The 27655-nt window shown below is 37.7% G+C and overlaps 1 protein-coding gene and 1 non-coding gene across 6 annotated transcripts; one reads left to right on the top strand and one right to left on the bottom strand.

The window, feature by feature from the left end:
• Positions 1-227: 227 nt before the first annotated feature.
• LOC103719209 (NADP-specific glutamate dehydrogenase-like) lies at positions 228-21786 on the top strand. Its single transcript, XM_039131232.1, is given in 18 exon segments — positions 228-310; positions 422-1591; positions 3825-3954; positions 4094-4295; positions 5657-5743; positions 5838-5897; positions 6031-6117; positions 6790-6885; positions 7139-7194; positions 11700-11785; positions 12515-12605; positions 12695-12852; positions 12947-13038; positions 18309-18368; positions 18371-18391; positions 20655-20675; positions 20677-20729; positions 21238-21786. Coding segments are annotated over 17 exon segments (1923 nt in total). The 5' UTR covers positions 228-310; positions 422-1044; the 3' UTR covers positions 21314-21786.
• A 716-nt stretch (positions 21787-22502) lies between these two features.
• LOC103719248 lies at positions 22503-26814 on the bottom strand. 5 transcript variants are annotated; one of them, XR_005513795.1, is made up of 6 exons: positions 26685-26814; positions 23945-24035; positions 23430-23513; positions 23141-23245; positions 22897-22997; positions 22503-22770 (listed from the first exon to the last, which is right to left on the bottom strand). It is a non-coding gene; the product is annotated as an uncharacterized LOC103719248 (transcript). The 5 variants fall into 5 exon arrangements; XR_005513792.1 differs by having other exon boundaries at positions 22503-22997; positions 23141-23213; XR_005513791.1 differs by having other exon boundaries at positions 22503-22997.
• Positions 26815-27655: the final 841 nt, after the last annotated feature.

The raw sequence follows: 27655 nt of genomic DNA on the forward strand, positions 1-27655 counted from the left end.
CATTGGGCCCCACATATATGATCTCAGCGGGCGCGATTCAAAACGGTCACTTGTTGAAGTCCCCAGGTTCTCGTCTCTTTAACTTCACCACCTCACTTCGCGCTCAAGAGAAAACCACTTATCAGCATTGGAAGTCACATCGCCACCCCACGATTCTAATAAAGAGAGAAACGAACGGCTGATTTTAAACATTGCATATATTTTTTAAGCGGTCAGCTTGGGATGGATAATTGGATATATGTATGAGGGAATTAAATGCGTATCGGTCTCGAACGGCGGTGTTCAGCGGCGTTATCGATAAAAACCCCAGGTCCCAGTTTCCTTCTCTCCTCCCTCGTATTTGAATCCCAAAGAAGGAATTAAATTCTCGCATTATCTTCCAATTTCTTGCTGCTGATCCTCTGATTCTTGGTTCTTCCAGGGTTTCTTGAATTGTTCCTAGCTTTTTTGTTTTGTCGATGGTCGAAATAATTAGTGGGATCACTAGTAACACAGCTTGGCTTGAAATCGAGAAGGATTTCTGTTTTCGGGGGAAGCGAACGATCGAATGAGGGTTTATGGTGGGTTCTTAGCTTCAGAGAGCGGTAATTATGATATATTCTTTCGTTTTGAACCGAGAAAGACGGGGTTGTACTTCGTCTGGGTATCGAAAATAGGAATTGGTCTCAAGAATCGTTCTTGTTAGGTTTTCTGAATTCTTGTATTGCAAGTTGATCTCCCTTCTTTTTTCATCTTTCACTGTTCTAAGAATACAAAAAATTGCCTTTGAAATAAGAAGCAATAAACCTATCATTGTATGGTTACAAGGAGGGAGGAGAAGTGGATGTCATCAAGACCGAATCTTGTTAAATATTGTTTGGGTTCCTGAATGCTTGACCCTTGTTAAATATTGATTGCGTTCTTGAATACTTGAGTCAACTTATCTAGTAGTGATGCTATCGGAGCTGTAAATAATTTGGTTGCGAGGTTATTAGCAAAATAAGGGTATAATGTATGTTGTGAATTTGTTAGACTGAATGTTGGCATCGGGGAGGGGGTGTAGAGATGAACTCCACAATGGATGAGATCAATCTCCTTCGCCAGGCCCAGCGCCATCACATGGTGGTGAGGGGGATAGGGGAGGAAATTGATTTAGAGATAGGGCCTGGCGATGATGACCCTTCGTTTTCCAGGACCACGCTTGTTGGTGTACATGCACAAGAATCTACTGCTCCCGGAGAGAAAGAAGACCACAAGCAGCTTCTTTTGGCCTCTCAGGCCCCTAACGAAGGGCAGCAGGAGCTTGTGAAGCTGCCACAGGCAAAGAGAAAGAAGAAGGTGGTGAAAAAGTGGAGGGAGGAGTGGGCGGATACCTATAAGTGGGCTTATGTTGATTCTGTCGATGGCATGAATAGGATATTTTGTTCTGTTTGTAGACAGTATGGGAGGAAGCACAGGAGGAATCCATATGGGAATGAGGGAAGTAGAAATATGCAGATGAGTGCGTTGGAAGAACATAATAATAGCTTGCTCCACAAGGAAGCTCTTCGGCTTAAAATGGCATCCAAGGACAAGGGTCTGCCTGCTGCTGAGAGACCTGTCTACGTAAAAGGTTAGTGTGTGTCTCTCTCCATACATATTTGTTCATATGTACGTGCATATGTATTTTCTGTTTATGACCTCATTTCTGTACTTATTCTTGATGTTTCTGTGTCTCTGTAAGTTATAGATACAGACAGATTGAATCTATATTGGCTGATATTTTGAATAGAAAAATTCACTTACTAAATAACAGGCTTATATTCACCTAGCTGATAACCAAACAATTTCCTTAGCTGAATAGCAATTTCCTGACCAGTTTACTGCTTCTTTAACTAGGTTGTCATAACCTTAGGGCATAGGCATAGTTCTGACATGAGATAGCGTATAAATGAATGATTGAATACTCATAGAAGTTAAATTTCAAATCCTTTGGTAAATCGGGCATAACCGGGTATTAAAAAAAAAAGAAATAGAGAGACAAAAACAATCTAGCAGTAATGCAAAAAGATCGAACAAATAATATTTTCCTATCTCTTCACCAAGCTTTCCAATCTCACCCATCCAAGATCAAAGGAAACCGCTCACTTTTTTGATTTTTATATTATCCAAAGTCCTCATCAGGCTCCAATACCATATTTGTGTTCTTGGTCTTCCTGACCGGATGATCAAAGGATGTTCCTCACCAGGTACTTACACCAAATTCCTGCACTGGGATCAAGAGCTATATTGTAAAACACAAGTAACATAAGGACAAGCTTCTCTTCCTAATAATGTGTAATAACCCAGGACTTCATCCAAAAAGGCTAGCTGGAAGGTATTATTTATATTTCTTGATACTATATAAGTATCCAAGATCTATCCAATGAATAACCGATATGAAATTAAATACACGCCTGCACGTCTCATGTCATACTTTTCCTGTTAAGCCCTGACGTCCTCGTTAGGCTAAGGATCCAAATCCATTCAAATCCAATCACAAACACCACGATCAACTTGTGGTCAGCTTCAATATACTCGTGCTGCAGTGTTCCATAATTCACATAGGTCATGGGCCGGGTCCGCTTTAATACCATTTGTAACAACCTAGGACCTCACCCAAAAAAGCTAGCCGGAAGATATTATTTGGGTTCCTTGATCCTATATAAGTACTCAAGATCTACCCAGTGAATAACCGATGTGGGACTAAACGCACGCCCGCATGGGTCATCACATAATGTCTTCTCAAAATCTAACTTTAGTAGCTTTCTTGGTCTCATCACATGGAGCATCTCTTGCCTTCTCATCTAGTTTTGTTTAGGCTTACATATTAAACTCCAGCATCCATTTTAACCACTCTTTTCTATTGAGTCTTCTTTAGTTCCTAAATACCATTACTATTTCCCATCTTCCCATAAGTATATGTTCATAACTGCCTATGTTTTGATGGATAAATCTCTTTCAGATAGATAAATCTCCTCTTTGTACTGTAAAAACTGTGCTGCAACTTAATATGGAATTCTAAATTTACTTGTTTTAATCAGTGCAAGACCAATAGTTGATTCGTATTAACATAATTGTGATAGATATATGTTGGAACTTAGTCAACACAGATATTGCCATGGTATTGTGTCCTCTGTTACTGGAAAAAAAGTGGATTCTTCTGACCAAGACTGACACCTTAACCAACGTTTCAACATGAAGGTCCCTTTTATTTCTTCCCCTTTTCACTCTTACACTGCTATCTATCTTCAAATTAACGATTCTTTAAGTTTTTTGTTCATCATGTTGGCAACCGAACCTTAAGTTGGCACATACTGTGGAATGTCTCACTACTTTTTCATTTTAGTAGCAATGTGAAAACATGGGAGTCCTTTGTGCAAATATATGGCCAGTCCTTGTCCTTGTATTGCACACCTTTGCTTATGTGTGGATATTTGCTTTCCCCATTCTCTGTTGTTATGATGTTCTCTTTATCTTGGAAGAGCACATCTAATACTTGCTTTGAATTATGATATCTATGAAGTTTTGAATCATATCCAGTTTCTGTTTTCTATACTAATGGTCTACCAGCTATATTGAAAGGAGATTCCAGGTTTCTTATCTCCTTAACATCTTAGATCATCCTTGTCATGATGCAAGAAATAAAAGATTGTCTGCCCTATAAGTAATCAAGGAGTTCATGTAGCATATATTTTCACATAAGTTTACTCAACATCAAAGTTAGATGTTAGTTTATTGAATAAATTGAAATGACTTACTTTTGTCTTTACTTCATACTAAATATTACCTTGTTGTTTTTTTACTGTGGCATGGAAACATTCAAGCATTAATGTTAAAGAGTGCTGGATCGATTCTTGAATCCATTTTGAGAAGGGATCCTCATGAAGTTGAGTTCATACAGTATGTGCAAGATGTGGTTCATTCTTTAGAACCTGTGTTGGTGAAGAACTCTCAGTAAGTTTCTTCTTCAAATAAAGTTACCACTACAATTTATTGAAGAATGAGATGACCATTCAATACGAAACTTTCTATTTGGGTTTAGAAGGTTTGTAATATCTGAAAGCTACAAGAAGTATTCCTGTTACCTTTTCAGGTATGTTCACATCTTGGAGCGCTTGTTAGAACCTGAGCGAGCAATAGTCTTCAGAGTGCCATGGGTTGATGACAGGGGAGAGAGGCATGTGAACCGTGGCTTTCGCGTGCAATTCAGCCAGGTGCTGGGTCCATGCAGGGGTGGCCTTCGTTTTCATCCATCCATGAACTTAAGCATTGCCAAGTTTCTAGGTTTTGAGCAGGTACTGTTTTACAGCTCAAATTTGTTCTACCTTAAACGTGTAGTTGTTGTTGTTGGTACTCTGCACAATAGCATAGCTGCTAATGTTTTGGCTTCACCAATAAATTAGCAGATACATTAGGTAGATCAGAGTTGGTAGAACAATATCTGTTTCTTTAGTTGATTCCTCCATTAGTTCAGTAATTAGGGGTGCAGTGATCTGTGGGTATGGCAGCTTGGTTTGGATGTGACTTGGCTGAGGCTATGGTCAATACAAAGGGACTGTCAGTCGCTTTTTGCATGTAATTGAGTCCTGTGCTCCATCTTGGCTTGATTAGGATTTCATATTGCTTTGTCTGATTTTTTCAGCCCAATCTCATACTAAAAATTGACATTTATTTTCCTACGGTAGTCTGTTGAAACATGTTGAAACTGTAAAAGCGAAAAAATGGAATTAAAATTGAAAGCATCGAACATATTTATTGTGCTTAAGCTCGCTCAACTCAGTATCTATGATGTCTGGCGTACCTTAGACTTTTTATGTTAGTGTAAAAATGTTTAATTATGTATGTAACCTAGGCTAATCTAAATCCATCAGTAGGCTAGGATATTTTGGCTCATTGATTTTGAGTGTAATAAATGTGAGTAGTATATAAATTGAGCTGTGGTAGGACTGCGCCATGTATGCCTGCCTTTCAGATTTATTAGCCTAATTGAGTCCATTGAGGACTTGGGCTTGCTCATGCCCCCAAAATCCAAGTTAAGGCAACTGATTCACCCCCAATGTGGGAAATTTGGAAGGAGATGAATGAGGTTCTTCCCAACGTAGAGACAGCTTATTTTTTCTCCTTTTTTCACCATTCAGTTTTTTCCTTTACCTTCTTGTCTGCCATTATCTTCTAATCCTGATATGTTGATGAGTATTTTTCTTGCAATTGACCTTGCCCTCCTCTCACAAAAGAGGAAGTTAGTTGTGAAAGACCAATACATTGGCAGAAGGACTCATAAAATCCTAGTCTTTAGCTGTACCATTTGTTGCCAGGTGAAAGTTTAAATAAGCATGTCCGCATATCCTCATTGTGTATTATTGAGATAGTTATCAACAAACATCACTAACGACTTCTCCCTTAAAGTATAGCAAAACAGTTATTGGATAGAGTGATCCTAGATGCAAGTGCAGTTACTTCAGGAAGTTTTGCATCTCTTCGTATTTCTGTTGTTGTTTCCTCTAAAAATATTTGTTGGGTTATATGGTTGCTTTTGCTACTGTCATAAATGTTGGCTGTTAAGGTCAAGTATGACTTGAAAAATGAGATTGTTGGTTTATTGCATATTGACATGGTGGAGACGTCTAGTTCTTACTGACTTTTTACTTTTCTGCAGACTATGAAGAATGCTCTATCACCATATAAACTTGGAGGAGCTGCAGGAGGAAGTGATTTTGATCCAAAAGGAAAAAGTGAGACCGAGGTATTGCCCATTTAGTCTGGATTTTTTTCTTTTTGTAACAAGTTTTCTATTTTATACTGTAGGATGATTTGTCAAGTGTATGCCATGATGGCAGATAATGCGTTTTTGTCAAAGCTTTATAAACGAGCTATATCGATATTTGGGGCCTGAACAGGTAGTGGAAATGCCATGAACATGTTTTATTTGCTTCATTTGATCATGCAGTCAACAAAAATTAGATGCTAAACCTACCAAATAATTACCTAAAAATGTACGATTTTATGTTTACTTATTATGTTTCCTTGTAGGATCTTCCTGCAGAAGATATGGGTGTTGGTCCAAGGGAAATGGGCTACCTCTTTGGGCAATATAGACGCATCGTCGGTCTCTTTCAGGTATGTAAGAATCTTCAGGTGTAAATGGAAGGTGCATTGAGGCTAATTGGTTTATGTCAAGGTCTAATGTGTCGATTTGTACTGACCATACCGTGCTATGCTGGTAAGGTATTGGTATGATACTGAGGTTTAGTTTGGTATATGAGTCGAACTAGTCCGTATCGGTTTGGACGGAGCAGAGTTGCCCCATACTATCTGAAATCGGGGTGCGGACCATACTGCATCAGTCCGTATTGCCTGATTTCAGGTGGTACCATGATGAAAAGTGAGAAAAAGGAGATCAGGAGTTGTCTCAACATGGGGTGCGTACTATATTGTACCATATCGAATCGGTAACCGTACCAATTTGATACCTGATACAGAGATTGCGGACCTTGATTTATGCCACTATTCTTTTAATGCATTAGATTTTCATAATTTATGTTAATTTTAACCCCCGAGTGGATGTACTTTGTGAAATATGGTTATTTAATAGTTTTGATATGTGTATGGAAAATTTGAATTGTATGACAAATAAAATAAGCGCATTGGAGCTTTTTGTAAACTTGGGCTGTGTTACTTTTTAATATTTCTTGCAAAATCTTTTTCCCCCATGCCCAATTAATTGAAGTGTGGGTGTTTGTGTGGTCTTTCAACTAAAGTACTTTCGGGCATTGACTATCTTGTCTTCAGATTTTATTGTTATGCTTATGCAGGGAAGTTTTTACAGGACCAAAGATCTTCTGGTCAGGTTCTAGTCTTCGAACTGAAGCTACTGGATATGGACTGGTACCTTATTTTTTCTGATCAACTTCAAAATTTTGAACTTTATTATTTTTATATAATAGAAGTTTTTATAGATTGAGCTAATGGTAAGGTTGCCCTGTTGCCCTCTTAGACGGGGGTAAGGCTAAGTAACTTGTGGCCCTCCTTAGACTTTGCAATGGTGGGGATCTTGTGCACCGGGCTGCCCTTTTAATAGATATGTTTATGGCTTTTGCTTGTTCCTAAATTCTCTCAAAACATCCTATTGTTTCTGCAGGTTTTCTTTGCACGCCTTATTCTTGCTGAGACGAACAAGGAACTCAAAGGATTAAGGTTTTCAAATTTGTCAAACCTTTTTGCAGAAATAACATATATAAATCTAGGATTGCATTGACATATCTATTGAAGGAGTCATTTGAAGTGCAGAGCCATAACTCATCATCAGCCAATAATTTCATATACCTCATTCTGTTACTAAATTTTATATCCTTACTTGCTACCATGTTTCATGTTTGCATTCATCCTTACTTTGGTGTTATCGACCAATGCTGCATTGACATATAGCTTCAGTTAATTATATATTATACACAGAAAAGTGGCCATCAAAACTTTTATTCTCATTCTTTAGTATTTTTTTTTCAAGAGAAATTTTGGTATATTAACTTCATAAGAGGGAAAGACAAGGTCCAAATCAAGATTTTTCACCAATTCAAGATTAGCAGCATATACTTTACACACTTTCCTCTCTCTACACTCTCCATATTCATTTTGTATTACATATCATGTGTTTAAATTGATGAAGACCTTGCACACCTTTTATCATTTTCAGGACTATTCTGCTTGCGATTGAAGTGAGACATAAGCCTCAATGTTAACCTTTTCAGCATAAGCTGAATTGGCTCTGAGATTTGTTTTTTTAATCTCATTCCATAATTTCTCTTTGGTGGTTCATAATTTTGACTTTGTGATATAAATAATAATCTACATCTCACTTATGCTCCAATATATACATCCAACGTTCGCCATAACCGGTGCATACCACTCTTTATAGGGCATACTGTACTATACTGACACCGAATTGAGACTCGGTATGGGGGGCCGTATCGAGCCTTGGTATACCAAACAAACCATTGTACTAGGCGTACCAACACTACATTAGCATAATACTGATACAGGGTCCGATGCTGAGATTGCGAATCTTGTATACAACCATGTTGTTTCTTTTTAATAGGTATATTCAAGGTCCACGATCTTGACACTGGTACTGTACTGGTACAATACTGATTGGTATGGTATGGTATTTATGCGCCCTGTACCGAGGTAGCTTCCAACCTCTCTTTTGCTCTGCCCGAAACCTGATGGTACAAGTCGGTATGGTGCACACATTGGTGTCAAGTGGTATGGGACGGTTTCACTTGGTTTGGACTGGATGGACTGGTTCAACTCATACCGAATTGAACATCGGTACCATACTGGTAGCTTACTGATACGGTAAGGTATAGTCGGTATGTGTCAGTATGACAGACCTTATGTATATTTATTATTTAGCGATCTCATCGAAATGCTAGCAATCCAAAATAATATATGCGCACTCTAAAAATCTCTAGTAAAAGAGGCGAAAGTAGGAAGATCCTTAAGAGTCATAGTGGCTTTTCTAGTGGGAGAAAGCCTTTTGATTAGACTCTTTTCAAATCCTATTTTGAGTTTATTGTCATTTATGTTTTTTAAAATAAATTTTGAGTACGATTATTCGTAATAGTAAATCAGTTAGTGATTGGATTTGGGTGATCCATAAGTAATCAGGGTTGAAGACTTGAAGTGGTTATGGGCCATTTAGCATTTCTCTTAATTTTGGGATCTTGTTCAAATTGATAGTTATTAAAAATCAACTTCTGGTATATTGCCTGAACCTTTAACTGTGATTATTTAGTTCATTTTTTACATTTTCTGGGAACTAGCTAAAAAACATGGAATAGAGACATATTTGTTTTAATTGATGAAGAAGTCCTTGTAATAGCAAAGTACTGTTCTTTAGAAGGTTTTGCTTTATTTTTTTTCCTTGTTGTACTTTAAGAATCTTTGGAAGTCTCATTCAAATTAATTGTCAATCATTTTGGTTTGTTATACTGTAATTCGTGGGAGGCCTAGAGTAATTAGAACCTTTTTTTTTTGGCTGATTCTGTAATCTACAACTCAGCTCGATGCAGCGTCATGAGGGTTTTTAGACCGATACAGACATTCATACGTCTATTATACTATTCCTTTAACCATCGCTGTTACTGAATGGCCAGTGTGGGCAATTGCAGCATATGCACCCATAATATATGATTATTCTGTTCCATCGTGCTAAGCTTGCCATTTGCTTAGTATGCACAAGTTTCATGGGAACAATATATGCTTAACACCCTACCCCCAGATGTTGGGTTTTTATAGATAGTTTGACAAGGTTGCTGGAGGAGCAGTGCATGGTTTGTGACTTTGTAAAGAAGTTGAAATGTTGTAAGATGGATGAGATAGGCGCTTCATACATTTGTGGTGACAAATATCAAAAACCAGTCTCAACCTGCTGTGTACATTGAGGGACTGGGAACTTGGTATTTGCCATGAGGTGCATAGGTAGTTGCAAAACATGGGGTGGTATGTTGATAGTGAGCTCCATACGGTAAAAAAGTTGAAGCTTAACCAATCACGAAACAAGAATTGGCTATGGCAAGAAACTTTGAACATACATGCAAGAGAGTATTTGATTGGGGACAAGGATGAATTAAATGACTAGCAAGTTGATCGTAGTGATTCTACCATCACCCACTTGTCCTTTACTATAGAACTAGGGAAGCATGGATGCGGATACGGGATGTGGATATGACATGGTACTAATATGCTCTTACTATAGAACTAGGAAGCATGGATGCGGATACGGGATGTGGATATGACATGGTACTAATATGCTGATACGACAAATCTTTAAAAAATAGGATATGATATGGCTAATATACAACAACAAACATATGTACAAATTTACATATATATGTGAAAAAACATAAGTAAAGCATGGTATGTTATCAAAACTACTGTCCATACTTTTTATATTAGCATCCACTTCCACAAACTCATCATTTGGTTGTCATTCAGATTCATAGACCATAATCCACACTCCGTACTTTAATATCAACATCGCAAACTCAAAAATTAATCAACCATTATTAAAAGATTAATGCTCATTAAGAAAAGAGAAAAAAAACCTTCCCCTCTTTCTTGGAGGTATCCCTGAAGTATCTTGTGCATATCTGGGCAGTACCAGAACTTTCTTTTAAAAAATAAAAAGTAGGATGCTATTGTTAAGTATGGGGCACATATCCCAGAATATTTGACAAATATCGATATTTAATACATAACTGATATGGACATGGCCTGTGATTTAAAGTATCTGTTCTTCCTAGCTGTATAGAGCTTTTAGTAGAGCTTAATTCTAGAGAGCTTATGCATGATACATCAAGTCAGAATCATGCAGATAGACCATGACTATATAGGCTAGAGCTAGCAAAACAACTTTGTTTGAGCTTCTCTTGCAGCAATTTGTAACCAATATATGAGCAAGAGGAGCTAGCATATATTTTTCTTTGTGAAGAAATGCATTATTCATATTATACTGTTGTCATAGCCACTGATTGGTTGCATCCACCAATGTCTCCATACAAATGATGATAGTCTTGGCAGCTAAAGGTAATGACTTTCTGAAAATCAAAAAACATTCCTGTGATAGAGTTGCTTGTTGTGAGTTTTGTGCAAGTGTCCATGCATTTCAGACTTGACTTGTAGGTACAGTTGGCTGATAGAGGGAGCTTGCCAACAAGAAGGGAAAGAATCAGGTCTTGTGTGTTGAACTAACTAGCCTTCTGACAGGAGGAATATTAAATTTTTAACACCTTTTTAGTTTGTGTATGGCTTCTCATGATGATGGATGACTCTATTGAAACACTAAATTCTGATAAACATGACCATATTATTGAGAAATGAAGTCGTGGATATTATATATATTTTGGCCGACTGGCAAAGATGATCAGATGCCTTTATCTGAGGCACTGTTTAGTGTTTAGTACTGTTTTATGTGCCCGAATGAAAGGTAATGCCCTCATGAATTATTGGGGCTGCAACTGTGGATTAGTACTTGGTGAGACATTGTTGAATCAAATCTCTGTTTAAAGTTTTAGTTACTGAAGTGGAGTCAAAACATGTTTTGAATGGTTCATGTTTAGGTTAGGTCCATTTCTAAGATCCCATTTTCCTTTTTTCGGTGTAAAGGACGCTGACCCTGATAATGAGGTTGAACCTGGAAGATGTGACTTGGATCAGATTACAGCGTGAGTTGTGTACTAATGCCCTAAAAGTTATATGCTATTGACATAAAAGATGCAAACAAAGGATAGGGTGGTCTTCGACAGTATTTTATGCCTCAAATTAATGAAATAAATCTATGTGCATTTTGGAGTCCAGGGGAGGAGAGCTGATTATGTGTCTTCCCATCAACTCAGGCTGTCAATGACTTCATCAGTCGTTTGTTTTAAGCATAGTATGAAGTATGAATATTTAAGATAATGGAGTCATTTATTGGTAATCAGGTCATTCAGCATTTCTTTCCATGATCTAAAGGTGTTTTTTTATCAGCAGTGGTACCTTTACAAGGTTGCCTTTCATCTTTGATGTTGTCATGACCGCATGATTTTCCTTTAAGCATGGAATTGTCTCCTTTCATAACTCATCAAATGATGGTATTTATGTGCACAATTATGTGCCCTAGATATGGACTATAGCAGTCACTGTAATCTTCTTGTCTACAGATGTGTAGTTAGTGGTGCTGGGAAGATAGCAATGCATGTACTGGAGAAGCTTCTATCCTGTGGTGCCATGCCAATCACTATATCAGGTACCTGCAAGCAACTTGTTAGCATTGCTTAGAAGATCAGGTGTTATTCATGGAACTTCAGAACTTTTTGCTTTCTAAACCAATATGACGTACTGGACTCTACCATTGTGTCTTTGGTTATTTGCTAAACTTGGTCCTCGCCTTTTATATTTTCTGTTTTAGTTTCAAGACAAGGCCCAGATGGGGGTATAGTTGTTGGCAGCATATGAGATGTAGAAGCCAAAGTCTATCTAATTATTTATTGCAGGTTGCTCGGTATTTGGCATCCTGCTTAAGTCAATTTTGTGTTCTTAGGTTATCTGAGACTGAGACCCCAAAATTTATAAATGGTGCAGATGCCTGTTCAGATTCTTGTGCTCTCTGTCTTCATGACTTTCAGAAAAGAATGGAAGAAACTCACATGTCATCTTATAAGTTCTGCAGAAGTCTTAATCTCTACTAGCTTAACTCAAAGGTCTGATAGCTATAATTCCAATGTCAGCTGGTGACTAGATAGTGTCTTAGGATGAAATCTCTTTCTACAATGAAGTTGAGGAATAGATCCCATTTCACCATCAGAAGTGGTAAAAGTAATATGCTTTGCAAAATGTTGCCTAGTTGTCCTTTAATTGAAGATAAAACTTCCTCATTCTTTTTTCTAAAATACTAATTTGTGAAAAACTTGGGAATTTTTGTGGAGATTTCATACCATTAAATGTTTACATAATGTTTTAGTTCATGCTGTTGCAGATTCCAAGGGCTATCTATTAGATGAAGATGGATTTGATTATGTAAAATTTTCTTTGCTTAGGGACATCAAGGCTCAACAAAGAAGTTTGAGGTGCGAACATGTTACTTTCATGTGTATTTCACATTTTCCTGCCATGTCAGTCGCAGAAAATATGACATCTACTATTTGTCATGTAACAGAGACTATTTGAAATCATATGCACAGGCTAAGTATGTCGAGGATGCAAAGCCATGGAATGAACAGTGTGATATTGCATTCCCCTGCGCTTCCCAAAATGAAATAGATCAACCTGATGCCATTGCTTTAGTTAGTTCCGGTTGCCACATAGTGATAGAAGGTACGAATTTTCAGTGTGAGGTACTGACTAGATCTTGGTAGCATTCTTGCTCTTTATCTTGCGTTGGATATAATCCTCCCTTTTGAATGAGTAGGTTCAAATATGCCCTGTACCCCTCAAGCAATTGATGTTCTGAGAAAGGCCAAAGTTCTGGTTGCTCCAGCAAAGGCAGCAAGTGCTGGTGGGGTAATGTACTAGGCATTTGGTTCTCTTTATAGCTGCCTATAGATTTTTATCATTAATGAGAATAATATAATGATCTTATGTATTTTGACGCTCCTCGTTTTATACAGTTTTCAAGAAATAGCACATTTTGTAGCCTGAACAGTATCCCTTAAGCTCGGCTTGAGCTCAACCAGAGCTTAAACAGCTCCTTTATAAATAGGCTGGAATGAAGCAACCTGCTACTTGGTCTGGCTCGGCTTTGCTTGTTTACACCCTAACCGTTGTAAATTTCCCTTATTTATTTCTGACAACTTCCTTATCCAACAAAATTTTGGAATATTGTAATAGTTTTGCTTGCACTGTCCTATGTAAACCATGTCGTTTTCACTTCTGATCAACATAATCTGATCAATGTCCTTCTTGCCCTTCCCTCTCTTAGCTTTGCTATTTGCAAATTTCTTATCAACTTATCCTATGCTTGACTAAAGGTGTGAATGAACCAAACTTGAGCGAACTAAGGCCAACTCGAGCTTGGGTTGACAATTGGCATGCTCTGCTTGAGCTCGATACGAGCTGGAAAGGCCCAGCTCAAGCTCGACTATTTGAAGTTGAGCTAGCTTAAGCTCAGCTTGTTTAGGATTGAAATTACATATGCTTAGACATAGTTAAATTTAGGGGCAGAGGAGAGAGCATACAGTTGATGACCAGCAGTAGTGGCGGCCAGACTTAGAGATGGGAAAAGGGTTCAGGAAAGGAGAAGAAGCCCTTAGGGATCGAAATGAGGTAGCAGTGAAATGCTGTTAGACTCTGGGATTTGGGTCAACCTTGAGGACAGCAGAAAGGATGAGGGGCAAGGGTGAACTCTGAGAACTGCTGTTGCGGTGTTATCATTCGAGATAGTGGTGACCGGTGAGCGATTCAGTGAAGCAGTTAAGATCCTGAGTACATTGGCCAACAACTTGCCATATTGGGGTAAACTGGTGCGTAAAGTAAGCGCATTGGTAAGGAAAAGGAGGAGAAAGGAAAGAATGAAGGCAAAACAAAGAGGAGGCATCAGCTGAATTTTGAGGCATTGTGAGTTGGGTGGCATCATTCTCATTGTCTTAGCTCTCTTAATACCATCTGTGAGATATCCATCTAATGAATAAAACTTAGAAATATTCCTTAGGCCTGAGCCCAGCTCGAAATAAAATATTCCAAAGTAGGTCCGATTTTGGCCAGGATCAATCTGTGAGACCCGGCCCAACCTGAATCCATACTTTTTGAGTCCAGCTTGTGGATATATAACAGAAACCAATATAATCTGTGATTGTCTAATATCTGAAGACATTCAACAATAACGTCAAAAAGGGATGGACAAAAACAGGAAAATACTGCTGAAATATTATAGAAACACAGCCTAATATACATGACTAGAACATAAACAACAATTTAAATGCCAATATGTGATCTTTAGGTGCAGAGCAAGCTCACCACAACATGACTAAATTGCATACTAAATTCTGGATATCAACCTCCAAATTTATGTCCCCATACCAACAACCAAAACTTGATCTTCGTGTTCCTAAGCCAGATTACAACAGTTACTATATCTAAAATTCGCAAGTAGTTCACACTTGTCCAGAATCAACGAGTTTAAGATAATATGAATCATCGTGGCACAATCAAAAAATAAAATTAATCAATCAAAAAGCAGCAGCTAGAGCATTGATCCAAGTAGTTGTAGTTTTCCAAGTGTCTCTCAAGTTGAAAGAGTCCAAACTGCTCATTTGAATCCTAAAAAAAAAATGAACGATAGAAGAGAGTGCAAGAACGGCTATATCAAGGTTTTAAACTAGATGACATGGAATAAAGCTTGCCATATTATGTCATATATGAAGATCAGCAAAGCTGTCTTCAAATTCATTGATAGATCCCATTCCAGTGCTAGAACATGCTACACAAGAAGAAACCATTAATCAATGTAAACGAACTAATGGAACTTATAAACAAAAGTACCAATACACTGTAACATACCTTCAACTCCAATCCAATCTTGACCACAAATAAGGGCTTCAAGCCTTCAACTGTTTCACAACTCAGTGAGCTTTTAAATTGATTCACTCATCCTCCAGTACTAAATACTGATTTAGATGCAACAGTTGAAGTGGGTGTGTCTAGCAAATCATGTGCCATGCATGAAAGTGTTGCGTACTTTGGTGTGTTTACCATCGACCAATTAATAAGGTTGAATCATCTTTTCGAGGAAAGTCACTTCCAAGCAGGGTATGTCGTACCGGGCGGTACGAACCGGTTCGGGCTGGGACCAGTACCGGATCAGTGTGGGATCCGGTACTGGAAGCTTTTCATTGGAAAACCGGTGGGTACGACTACCGTACCAGTATGGGGCTGGTACGAAACTGGTACGGAACCTGTTCGGCCCGTCACCGGTACGCCGATCGGTACCGGTACGGCGGACCGCTTCCAAGTATCTAGCAAGTTCTTTCAGATGCTGATTACTTAATTGCCTACTTACATGTTGGTTCAAATCCGATAATAAAACAAGGTCATCATTAGAGTCTCGATGCCGTCATCTCTACTCAAAGTAGAAGTCACCATATGTTTAGCAAACTTGTATTAGCATAGTCATTGAAAAGCACTGTGAACTTTTATGTACTCCAGTATATTTTGGCGCTCACTACCAAATGCTTGCTTGAAAGGAAACTCTACAAAAGTTATCATGGATTTTGGATCCAAATATAATCATAATTACTAGATACAAGTATAATGCCTTCCAATATTTGTTAAATTTTCTTTGCATTTGCATCATCATAAGACTAATTGAATCATTTTCATTTGATGCTTCAATTTGTAAAGGCTCCTCACTTGCCCCATGTCATGAAAGTCTGAGGTTGGACAATTGAATCCATAGATCACTTTTAGTGGCATGATAAAATATCTTTAAAAGGTTGTAAATAGTTTCAGCCACTTTCCAATCATCAAGAGAGGGTGCACATTTATAGTTAGGGTCCAATGAATTCAAAGAAGAGAGTTGCTTTTTTGAAAGTCACAGCACTTTCCAACATATGATACATTGAGTTCCAACATGTTGGCACATCCAAGCAAGGACATTTCTCACAAGGCACTTTCATGAAGGTGAGCCCTTTATGTACTTTACACTCTCGCACACATTATAATTACATCTTGGATTTCTTTTAGCCCATCTTGAACCATAAGATTAAGTGCATGAGCTACACAAGGAATATGGAATAACTTCCCTTGGCTGAAAGCAAATTCTTTTCTAAAAATTTTTCCTTAAGGAAACAAAGCAAGTGAATCATTTACTGAAGCATTATCCAAGGTTATACCTAAAACCCTTGCCATCAAGATTGCAATCTCTCATTGCCTTTAAAATCACATGGGTTTAGGCAATTGCTGTGTGAGGAGATTCTACCTATCAAATTTTATGATTCTCTTTGAAGCTTCCAATTTTTTATCAGTGACATGAACCATTAGGGATAAATATCCTGTTGTTTAATTGATGTCCACATAAATTTTCCTGTAAGGCTTGCTTTATCATCACTAACAAACTTCACGCAATCATCTTTACATGAATTAAATGATGCTATCTAAAATTGTGGTTCAGAACTGCAATAAACCTTCTAAATGCATCGTGCCTATATATATATTAACAAAAGGATATTCATGTAAAATAATCATCCTTGCAAGTTCCTTCCAAGAAACTTCTTTGATCAAATTTCAAATTTTAAATGGAGCCCCCACATTGGATGTTGTTTGACAAAATGACAATTATACACTACTTTTTTGCCGAACCTCTACATGTTCAGGACATAAATCAAGGTGTCTCTTCAAATGACTCGTCCCTCCATTGCTTTTTGCAGAATGCTCATTAAAACAGTGTTTGCATTTAGCACTATGAAGCTGTCCACTAATGTAGATTTTTTGAAAAATCATTCTGAACTTTAGACTTTTCTTTGCTTTGTACTTGGTCCAGAGACAAAATTATCAATAGCGTCATTCTCTTCCTCCTCTTCGATATTTTTGATCAACAAGCTCATTTTCATTCTGACATACCGAAGCATTAAAAAGAAAAAAAAGATAATAACTAGAAGAAAATGCACGAGCTGCTATTCAAACAAAACTAACAAGAGTATGAATTAGGAATTGCTCTTTTAAAAATTAAGGGGCATGACGTGATCAAAGCTAGATGATTAAACAAAAAGGATCGAAAATGAGTCTATTCCCACATGCATAATATGACATTGCATGCTCCCCACACCACAGCCATATGTATATATCCTCATGTAGAAAGGAAAGAAAAGAAAAACCAAAGGGAGAGTTAAAGGAGTAGATCTTGCTTATAAATTGATGTTGATTGTGCTGTCAGAATCGAAGGGAAATCCATGGACGAGTCTAGGGCTTACTAAATCTACAAGAAGACATCACGAAGCCTTGTGTCTCAAAACCTTGAGCACCGCCAAGAGGAGGAAAGAGGGCTGCTGCACGTGCTGCCTGCCAAGGTGCGCTCTCCAGATCCATGGGAATGAATCGTGGAAAGAGGGAGAGGGGAGGACTAAGGAGAGGGAGAGGGAAGAAGGAGAGGGAGAGTGGAGAGGATTGGGGTTCTACAGTTTAGGTTTCTCTTAGATGTTGGATAGGATGTTGGGCATACTCCTAATTTTTAGTCTATCCCACATGGAGTGGGAACTCAGATTAGTATATCTTTCAGAGGGGTGTGTTTTTAACATAAGATACCCAGGCCCGAATTTCTTTAAAACTCTAGGCTTGTTTCTGCGTCTGGAATTGATTCGGCCTCAGTTTCCAGGCCTAAGCCCTTGATCACAGCCCTAAGACTTGAAACCCATAGCCCTGTTTTTTCCAGGTCAGGTCTTCGGTCTGTTCGGGCTGGCCTGGCCCATTGACACCCCTAAAATCATGGCTCAAGCTAGGACTAGTCTATTAGTTGAGTGAACCAATGTCAAGCTAAATTTTGAGCCAAGTCTGAGCTTCTCAGTGCTGACAAACAGCTTGCTTGTTTGACAGCCTTAAGCTCAGTTATACTTATGAATCATCCAGGAGCCACGGAAGAACTTTGCATTCCTTTTAGCATATATTTTGCTGTTGGCCTGATGTGGACCTTTAATTACATGGTAAAATGTAGGTTTTCTATCAAGATGAAGGACATAACAAATTTAATGATTTGTGTTTTTTTATTAAACAAGTGGTTTTAGTTGCAGATTACATAGTGTTATATATAATTCTTATATTTTGCCTTTTTTATTCTCTAGCAGGTTGCTGTTGGAGAACTTGAACTTAATCATGAATACAATTTAATGCAGTGGTCAGCTGAGGGAGTTTGGAGAATAAATTACAGGTGGCTTCTACCCTTCTCATATAACTGCATCACTCCCCTTCCAAAGAGATATAGTTTTTATCTTGGAATCGGTAGGTTGCTATTTGCTCTATATCGCCAAACTAACTATGCCCCCTGGAAGTCTGCGGACTAACAAACAGTGACCTCCAACCCAAGATCTTAGTAGCAATGGTTTTCCCCTTCGTTTGATCATCTCACTTTTTGCATATCCCGTGTTGTCCAGAGAAGCAAATTCCTTTTCACTATCAATTTGTGATTATCGCCATAGTTGCTCTTTGCTTGTGGTCACTGAGCAAATTCCTCATGCAATTTGCACACACATGCCAGAATGTAGCCAACTGAAACAGGAACATCTATGGTCTTCAAAGAGCGACAATGAAAGAATTTCATTGACTTTGTTTCTGAACATCCAGCTGATAGCTGGCCACTCAAATTACCCGTCTTATTTGGTCTACCTGGGTTGTTACTTTCTGTATATTACCTAGGCTTTAGCACTTGATTGGGCCATCCCATAATATTCAGCCAATAAGGTGTCTTGGATGATCCATTTCTTATTAGATGGATGCTAACAATCAAACAGTCCTAACACTAGTAGGTGAACATTAGCTTGTTGATGAGCAGTCATAATAGTACATATTCCTTGACACACTGTTTTTACACTTGGTGGTGTGCATTGACTGAAAGGACAGAGTTGATAAATGGGTTCTTTAAGATGACTCTAGTTTTGAACCTGTGTAGTTGAAACATTTACAAAATGAATCCTCATGAATGTGTTTCTTGATAAGCACCACTTACAAATACATGTGCTTATGCCATTTATACTGCAAACCGCCTATTAATACTAAAGTCATATTTGAAGGAGTGTATATCTTTCAAAAACACAATATTTCAAAATGTCTGGTTTCTGTTAATAATGAAGTCAGACCTTGGCGCAATGTAAGGTTGCTCCATTACGATTTAGGTGCCGTGGGTTTGCAAAAGGGAAACAACTTCTCTGCACGTTGGGTAAGGTTGAGTACATCTGACCTTCCCTAGACCCTATGGTGGCGGGAACCTCATGCATTGGGATGTCTTGGAGTCTCTTAATCATATTGTGTGCTATTAGTATGAATACTTGTATAGCACACTGATCAGAGTACGTTTGACCCTCTCTAGACGCCACAGTTGGTGGGAATCTCTTGTATTGGGACGCCTTGGAGTCTTTTAATCATATTGTGTGCTATTACGTATCAATACTTGTATAGCTCACTGATCAATAAAGCCGCAGCACAAATTGGTGAAAACCAGCACTGAGTTAATACAATATCTATACAAGATCTTCAAAATGCAATATGTTCAAACTGGTGAAGCTAGGGCATAGTGCAAGTATAGGCTGGTAGGTTGAACGGTGTGTAATAATGCTAGGTGATTAAGAGTTTATCATGCCCTAATGGGGAGAGCAGGTTGTCAAATTCCTTCAAAATCGAATAATTTATTTAAGGGAATATCTTAAAGAGTTTATGCAGGGTTCTGGTTGGATATTTTTTATATTTTTTAGAGTTGTATTTCTTTTGAGAGAGTTGATCATGAAAAGTTCAAATTAAAAAAAGCCATTTCTAACAGAATCCAAATATAAATAATAAACTCTAAAAATATAAAAAAAGTCCAACCAGAATCCCTAAACATACTGAGGATTAAGAAATTATAAACATAACTTTATATGCAAATGCAAGGCTGGCTTACATAATCATTCTCTATTCATTCTTCTTTTCTACTTAGCTTTGTATAATGTCACAACTCTTTTGGTTGAAAAACTGTAGTCAATTCCACTGCCCCCTGGCTGTGTGCTTGCTTGGTTCGGGTTTCCTAATAAACTATATTATTAAAATATAACCCTTCTTCAGAGGTAATATGCCCAGAAGCCACGGATTGAATGATAGTCATTTATCAACCCTGACTCAGTCATTTCATGTTTCTGTCCGTTTATGTATTCTGTGGAAATTATATGTGCCTGTTGAACCCTGCTATAGAACCAGGATGAATAAACTTAATCCTTTAGTCACATCCCATGATGGAATTTGTTTGTTTCTGAACTTCAAATCCCCAACATTTCTCAGACCTCTCAGCTTATAAGCATTCATCAGTTCAATGAATGACCCTTGCAGATCATCATGTACAGACAATCAATTAGTATATATAATTGCCAGAATTGATCTTTTTGATTGTTCTCTTGGTAATCAACATACCTTTCCCCTTTTGACTCTTCCTTTGTCACTGATTACAGGATGCAATGAAGCAGACCTATGCACAGATCGCTTAAAGCTGCAGCTGATTATGGATTTCTAAAAGACAGCCCAGAGTAAGTCTTCTGACTGGTGTCGAAGATTGTGGGTGAATCATGACTTGTACTGACTTCTCTATGTACATTTCTTCCTGCTCATTTCTGGATACCTGATTGCTGAGTCTGTCATTCTGTAGTGCCATAAATTTGGGCCTATGGGTCCTTGCTCATTAATAGAACATACTGTAAATTCACACTAACGCTATAACCTTGCTTTGGATGGCTAGAAATATTTTTTCTTAATGGATGGATAGAAATAGTTTAAAAGCCAAATTTGTATCATAATAATGGTATGGGAAGCTGCAGTATTTTTCCTATACGTGTTTGTTAACATGTTTGTCCATATAATTGTGAAATCATGATCTTCATCAAGCAAAATTAGAGCAACTATAATGTTAATAGGGTTTTCATTCTTTTGGCATTTTTGCTGGTTATTTCTGGCCTATGGTTGCTCTGCAAACTGTAGATGGCTTGTGTTCGGTTCCTCCTTGTTAAGGTCCACACTGAGTTTCCAGTTTTGTTGCAGAGCTTTGGTGCATGGAGGAAACATCTGTGCGTTCCTTAATCTTGCTCAGGCTATGATCGACCAAGGCTGCACATGATTCAAGGTTCACAAGATCTCATGGTCATCAAATTGGATTAATCAAATGGATCAGGCTCAGAGGAGCAGGTATATATGCCAAGCATGTAAAATTCTCCACTGACTTGGTTGCAGCGCGCACAGGTGAAGTCCTGTGTCACTCCACGTTGCTGAAAGTCTTCTTCTTTTCGGCTCAACGGAATGGAAGATGCTGCGACAAGAGGCCAAGGACTTGTTTGTAACGTAGACATAAATGTGTGGTAGGATCTAGCAGAAAAAAAAATCATCCAGAGATCTGTTGCTGTCAGGGTATGCATCACATCCAATTCACATATTCACTATTGTGAAAATGTAAAGGTGATTAAGAATAAAGTAAATTATTCTTTACTGGTCTCAGAAATTTGGATGATGACATAGACCTGTATTCCAATTAGTCGGGTTTCTAAACCCATACAGGCATCATTACATGACAATTATGATATTTACATCCCTGCATCTGGCGTTTGATGTTATTTTAAATGTCTATATGTATGGCCTAAAATATAAACCTTGTAGATCCTACGTCATTCTGGAGTATTTGGATTCTTAAGGTTGAAATCTCTGAGATCTCCGGTGTACGTGTAAAAGAACTTCCATGGCCTAAAGCCTAACATGGTGCCTGCTGGTCAGTGTATTTTCAAGTAACAACTCAACTTGCGAGCAACCGTAACCAGCTCGACTCATTGGCCATGATTTTATTTTGATTTAAGGCATGCATGCCTGATGACCTAAGAGGCAGCTATTTGGAAAGACTCTTACTGAGTTCCCAGTCCACTTGAATCTCTCACCAGGGGTCTATTGAAATCCATGGGCTAAGAAAGAAAATGAGAACATGTATTCTAATTTTAAATTCATTGGCAAGGAAATCCATTTCCAGCAGGGATGGTTCGTTGGGTTCATGGGCGTTTCCAGAATGCGAAGCCATATCATTACCTTCCATTTGAAACTGAAATACGTCTTGGTTTATTGAAAGCTTCTAAACATGAACTGCAATAGGAACAAAAACATACTAAGATGCTCGGACTTCTTTGTTAGAGTAAGCTTTTGCCGAATTTAGTTCATCCTTATCCATTGATCAACATGACGACAGCCAGTACAGAAACTTGTGGCTGTTGAAATCTTATGCAGTGATGGGAACCAGATTCAATCTACCTGCTCGTAACATATCTAAATTGATCTGTGAATGTTAAGCTGCTATTTAGTCATGATAGATGTTGCAGTTATAACGCGTATTTAACAATATAAATATATCAAAGAAAAAGTTTAAGATAATACATTCCAGGACAAGAGGGGTAGATGTTTCTGTTTCAATAATCACGGAGACAACTAGGCTTTAACGGATTTCCCCACAACACCACCCGTTCCTTCTAACATGACTGGAATTGAACTCACCCTGGTTGATCAAAATCCGAAAAGCTGGTTCATGCGGGGAAACCTTAGCTACACAATAAACATCGATTTCATAAGTATGAAATATTTATGAAATGTCATGTATCCATCAAAATCCAAAAGAACAATTCTGGAAATATAAACAGAAACAGAAGATTCAAACTTAATTACTTATACTTTATGATAGCAAGTTTATGATCCTGTTTACTTTTGGGATCCCTCAAATAATTTATCAGACCTCTCTTGCAAATAATGCTCAAGCATATCTTCTTCATCATCTGCAAATGCGACAAGGAAAAAAATGGTTCCAATGCTCAATATATAATGACAAACTTTGGACAATTTTAATATCTGTATGTCAAGAGGATCTGATCAAGTTCGGTGGCTCAAACAAATGACACTACAGGAAAGAAAGGATCACCTTCAAAGTCATCATCAAGGTCAATGTCTTCCTCTTCCTCCTCAGATCCTTCAGCAACTGCAGCCACACCTTTCTGAAGAAGTCCCACACATTGATGTTACACTACTGTTAAATCAGAAAAAAACAAAAAAGTTATAGCTAGACTGGTCATGTTCTTTATGGAGCAGTATGGGTTGTTCCATTTCATCATGTAGCTGTGGTGGAACAAGTAGCCACATAAGAGACCAAGATTAATCAACACTGCATACACAATCTTTTCATACTTAGAGAAAGCATAGGAAAGAGATACCGCTGTACGTCTTCCACTTTCAAACCACTGCCTTCCTGTAAGCTTCTTCTCCTTGGGGCTGCAAGTGCAGACTCTGGAATTAGCCTGTATAACAGAGGCGTTATTTATAAACTTTAGCTCCAAACTAATTTTCAACTAATTTTTGGATTAAAAATATCAAAATTTGTAATAGACTGTATACAGTGATTGAAACAAAAGACCTACCATAATAACATGGGAAAAAAACCAGCTGACATTGAAAATCAAAGATAAGCACATTTTTCTGACTTAAAATCACGGGCCATTATAGATTTTAAGCACATCTAATAGTTATCTTAATGGGGGGAAAGCAAAGGATTGAACTTTTTTTTCTTTTTTTGACAAGATACAATGCCTTGCAAATGTAAAATCAAGAGTGCAGAGTGGAGCCCTCATGATATAATTACCCTTGCTAGTCTCTTTATTTGTTAGCAAAATTGAAAAAAAACAAAAATCCAGATTCATTAAGCTTGGGATGAATGATAGAAAGTAACTACTTGGCTCGCTCTTAGGCAATTCAGCTCAAATCATTCTCGCCAAGCAAGGAAAAGTTTCAATAGTAACTGGTTCTCCGTGAGGAACAATTATCTGGAAGTAGTTACAAATAGCAATATTAATACAAAAGAGTGGTAAAACTTGTTTATTAAGAAATCAACTTGTCTCAAATAGCAAAAGTAATGGCATAAATAGAATGGAAATATAGCATAATAGCAATTGAGTTAGGCTATCTGAAATTTTTAGCATACAACTTATCCATAAAAAATCATTAGCAGAAGATTCAAAGAGATGAAAACAGATCCCAACAAAAAGAGCATTACAATGTATAAAGACATGGAACAATTAAGAGCGATTTTCATGCTCTTGGAAATAATTCAAATATTTATGAATAAGCACACCAGCAGCATGAACAAAATCATCATTGCTATTTCAATGCAATTATAATCTTTAGTTGAGGAGCCGAAGAATTGATTCAATAAAATCAAGATAAGGCACAAATGAAGGACAGGCAAGAAGCCTCAGATAATTAGCAATATGTAAGCCAATAAGGAAAAAATATTATAAAAAGCAATATAAATGATTTTCCAAGGAAGAAGAAAAAAAAGTCTGCCTGTCAATGATATGGTGTTAATGCAAATGAAGCTGCAGATTGTTTCTTCACTTTGCCTGCTGTCTAGAGATGATTCGGCCCCATTCCTTTCCCAAATTTTCAACAAACTTCAACAGGGAAAAGTAGTAGTTACCCCACTGAGCCAAACTGCTATGGAAGTGGAGGTGGGAAAGAAAGTTGTATATCGACATAAAAATACACAGCCAACTAATGAATTGATTGAAAGTGGTGGATGAGACAGCCACCTCTTTTGCCTTGCAGAAGAAGAAGGTACTGTCAAAATGCTCCACATCAATCTTTCCATGGCAGATACAATAATAGGTCGGAGGATGCTCCATGAAGCCAGCCAGGTGAACTTTGGATGTTCAGAGAAGCATGTAGGTCCCATACATCCATAGATTTCCTTTACCATGCATGCCATACATCACATGTCTCCGCCATGAAGAAAGGCCTTGAGGCGACGCCCTACCAGCATTGCCTTTCCACTTTAAAGTATTGGTAGCTTGTTACCCTCTCTTCTTGATTACTTATGCCAATCTCAACCATTTGCAGGAGAAGCATTATTACCTCTCATTTCTCGAAGTCATTTTGATTGGATATCATCATACAATTAAAATATTGAAAATGTAGATTGACTATCATTTATAACCATCAAAACATCCAGAATGTTACCTCTTATTCTGCTTCATTAGATATCCTGCTCAGAACCTCAATAAAAGACAAGTAACCACACTGAGAGAATGGAATCCTTTGATAAGCCTGTTAGTGCTGCCAGAGACACCTTATGTCATGCATTCACAGCTCATGTATGAGGCAACATGATGAAAGACTTGTAGTTAGATATGATGGTCCTAATTGATCTTCAACTCCTTTGCCATTATAATTATGATAATCGGGAAAGCATTATTTATTCAGCTAGCAGGCCTAAAAACTTTACGTACCAACTTCCATCTTTTCAAGAATGGTATCAAGGTGGCATTCCTTAATGAAGCTCCATTGTGCCCAGATGGAAAAACCCCATGATATCAATCTGGTAATGGCCAGAATCACTGAAAAAAATATATTCCAAATTCATCTGTTCCTATGGTTTCCTCCCACTTCAGCAAAAAACAAAAGAGGAACCTCAACAATAAACAGAACCTCTTTTCATCCCCTCTTCTTCAAACTTGTTCATAGTTGGAGCTCGCACTATACTCAATATCCACAAATCTATGCCCATTTAGTTTGATCTCCACATGTTTGGGTACAACAGACAGAAATATAGTATTCAATATGTAACATGGTTTTATTTCAAACTATGGAAACAGTTAAAGCTTGGTCAAGTTGTTTTGAAATATGATAGACAAATCCGGACAAGGTAAAAGAACCACATAAATACAGTTTCTTGTAATAAGGGTTCAAAGCTGGTCTAAATAAAAAGTATACCAAAGCGCGCACACCCCCCCAAAAAAAAGTTCCATGGAATAAATTGTGATCACTGACTCACAATATGATGATTCAATCATTCAAAAAACAAAGGTGGATAAGAAATTCCTTTCCTTGCCAATCTGTTGTAAAAAGGATCTCTCTAACAAAAACAACAATTACCAACTGCCACTCCATATCCCTTTTCCCCTTGTTACATAAAAAGATTGGATTGTTCTTTTTGAAAATCCTTAGTGGAGGCGAGGAATCCTTCAAAGCATAGATGGATTTCTGCAGCAAAAAAGGCGAAGTCCGGATGGAGACCAGTTTGTAATTGGATTCATTAGATATATCAAAATAAGGCATAAGAACTGGAACGCCAAGACTTCCTGTAAGGGATGACGAAGGCCAGGGGAAAAAAAGATGCGCAAGAAGAGAGCTTATTCAAAAGTATAAAGTTTAAAACATAAATTAGGTACGTATGACCTTTTTTTGACTAGGTGATTTTTTAAATTAGAAAGTCTGTAATAATGGCTAAGCACAGGCAAAACTGTGGCTCCACCACCAGCAAATTTAATGAATGAGCAGACCTTAATCTTAAATCTATGAATGCAGAGACAAGAATTATAGAAGAAAACTTGACAATACAAGTCAAAAGCAGACCTTAATGTTAAAAGCACATTATCAGAAAGCAGTGGGATCATAGGCAGAACAAACAGCCATACATCATCTTTAGCTGTATCGGTTTCTTCAGATTCCTCAACTGCGACCTCATGCCCAAATTTTTCACTCAACCACTCTTTAGCAGATGTGACAAGTGTATAGACCATTGCCATGCCAAGATTCTGAGCCACCTGGAAAACATAAATTTCAAATGTGGAACATCTCACTTGCTGGAAAAATGAAGAAAAGAGATAAAATATATCTGCATATGGATTGTGAAACATATATTGCCCGTAGCAAAAATATCAAATATGGAACATCTCACTTGCTGAAACAATGAAGAAAAGAAATGAAATATATCTGAATATGCATTGCGAAACATATATTGCCCACCAGCAAAAAGAAGTCCACAGGTTACCTCTGAAGCATCCAACTTCAAAAACTCAAGTTATGTAGAGTATATCCCTAGTCTTGTCATGAGTTGCATCCTAAATTGATTTGCAGACAGAATGGTAACGACGGCCTAGAAGCCTTACACCGTCTAATTGGATGACATCTAAGAATGCTAATCTAGCAAAGATTTCCAGTAAAATCCTAGATCTAAGCTCACCCACTGTCAGTAAAGTCCTTGGTTTTTCTTTCTTTTTTTTTAAAAAAATATATATTTCACAAGATATGACATTATGATGCTGAACATTGTGCAAAACATCTTTCATTTTTGCTTTTGGCTTTTCGCATGATCCAGTCAGTTGATATTTTTTTAATATTTTTATTAACAACGAATAGGTCCATACACTCCATGGATCTAGTAGAATACATGTTATTCTAATGAGGACTAGTTTTCCCGACATGTATGTGATATTAATTATAAATAGACTAATTATAATACCTATTGATAGACTTGCTTGAATAGGTTACAGTAGTTTTCCTAGCATTCCATAAGATTAATGCTTAGGACTGCATAATAAACTAATTGTGCACAACAAACAGCCTTAGCTGGAGGTCTGCAACAGTAGGTTTCTATGTTCAGTCA

This window comes from Phoenix dactylifera, chromosome 11 (genome assembly GCF_009389715.1).
Source record: "Phoenix dactylifera cultivar Barhee BC4 chromosome 11, palm_55x_up_171113_PBpolish2nd_filt_p, whole genome shotgun sequence".
Classification (NCBI taxonomy): domain Eukaryota; kingdom Viridiplantae; phylum Streptophyta; class Magnoliopsida; order Arecales; family Arecaceae; genus Phoenix; species Phoenix dactylifera.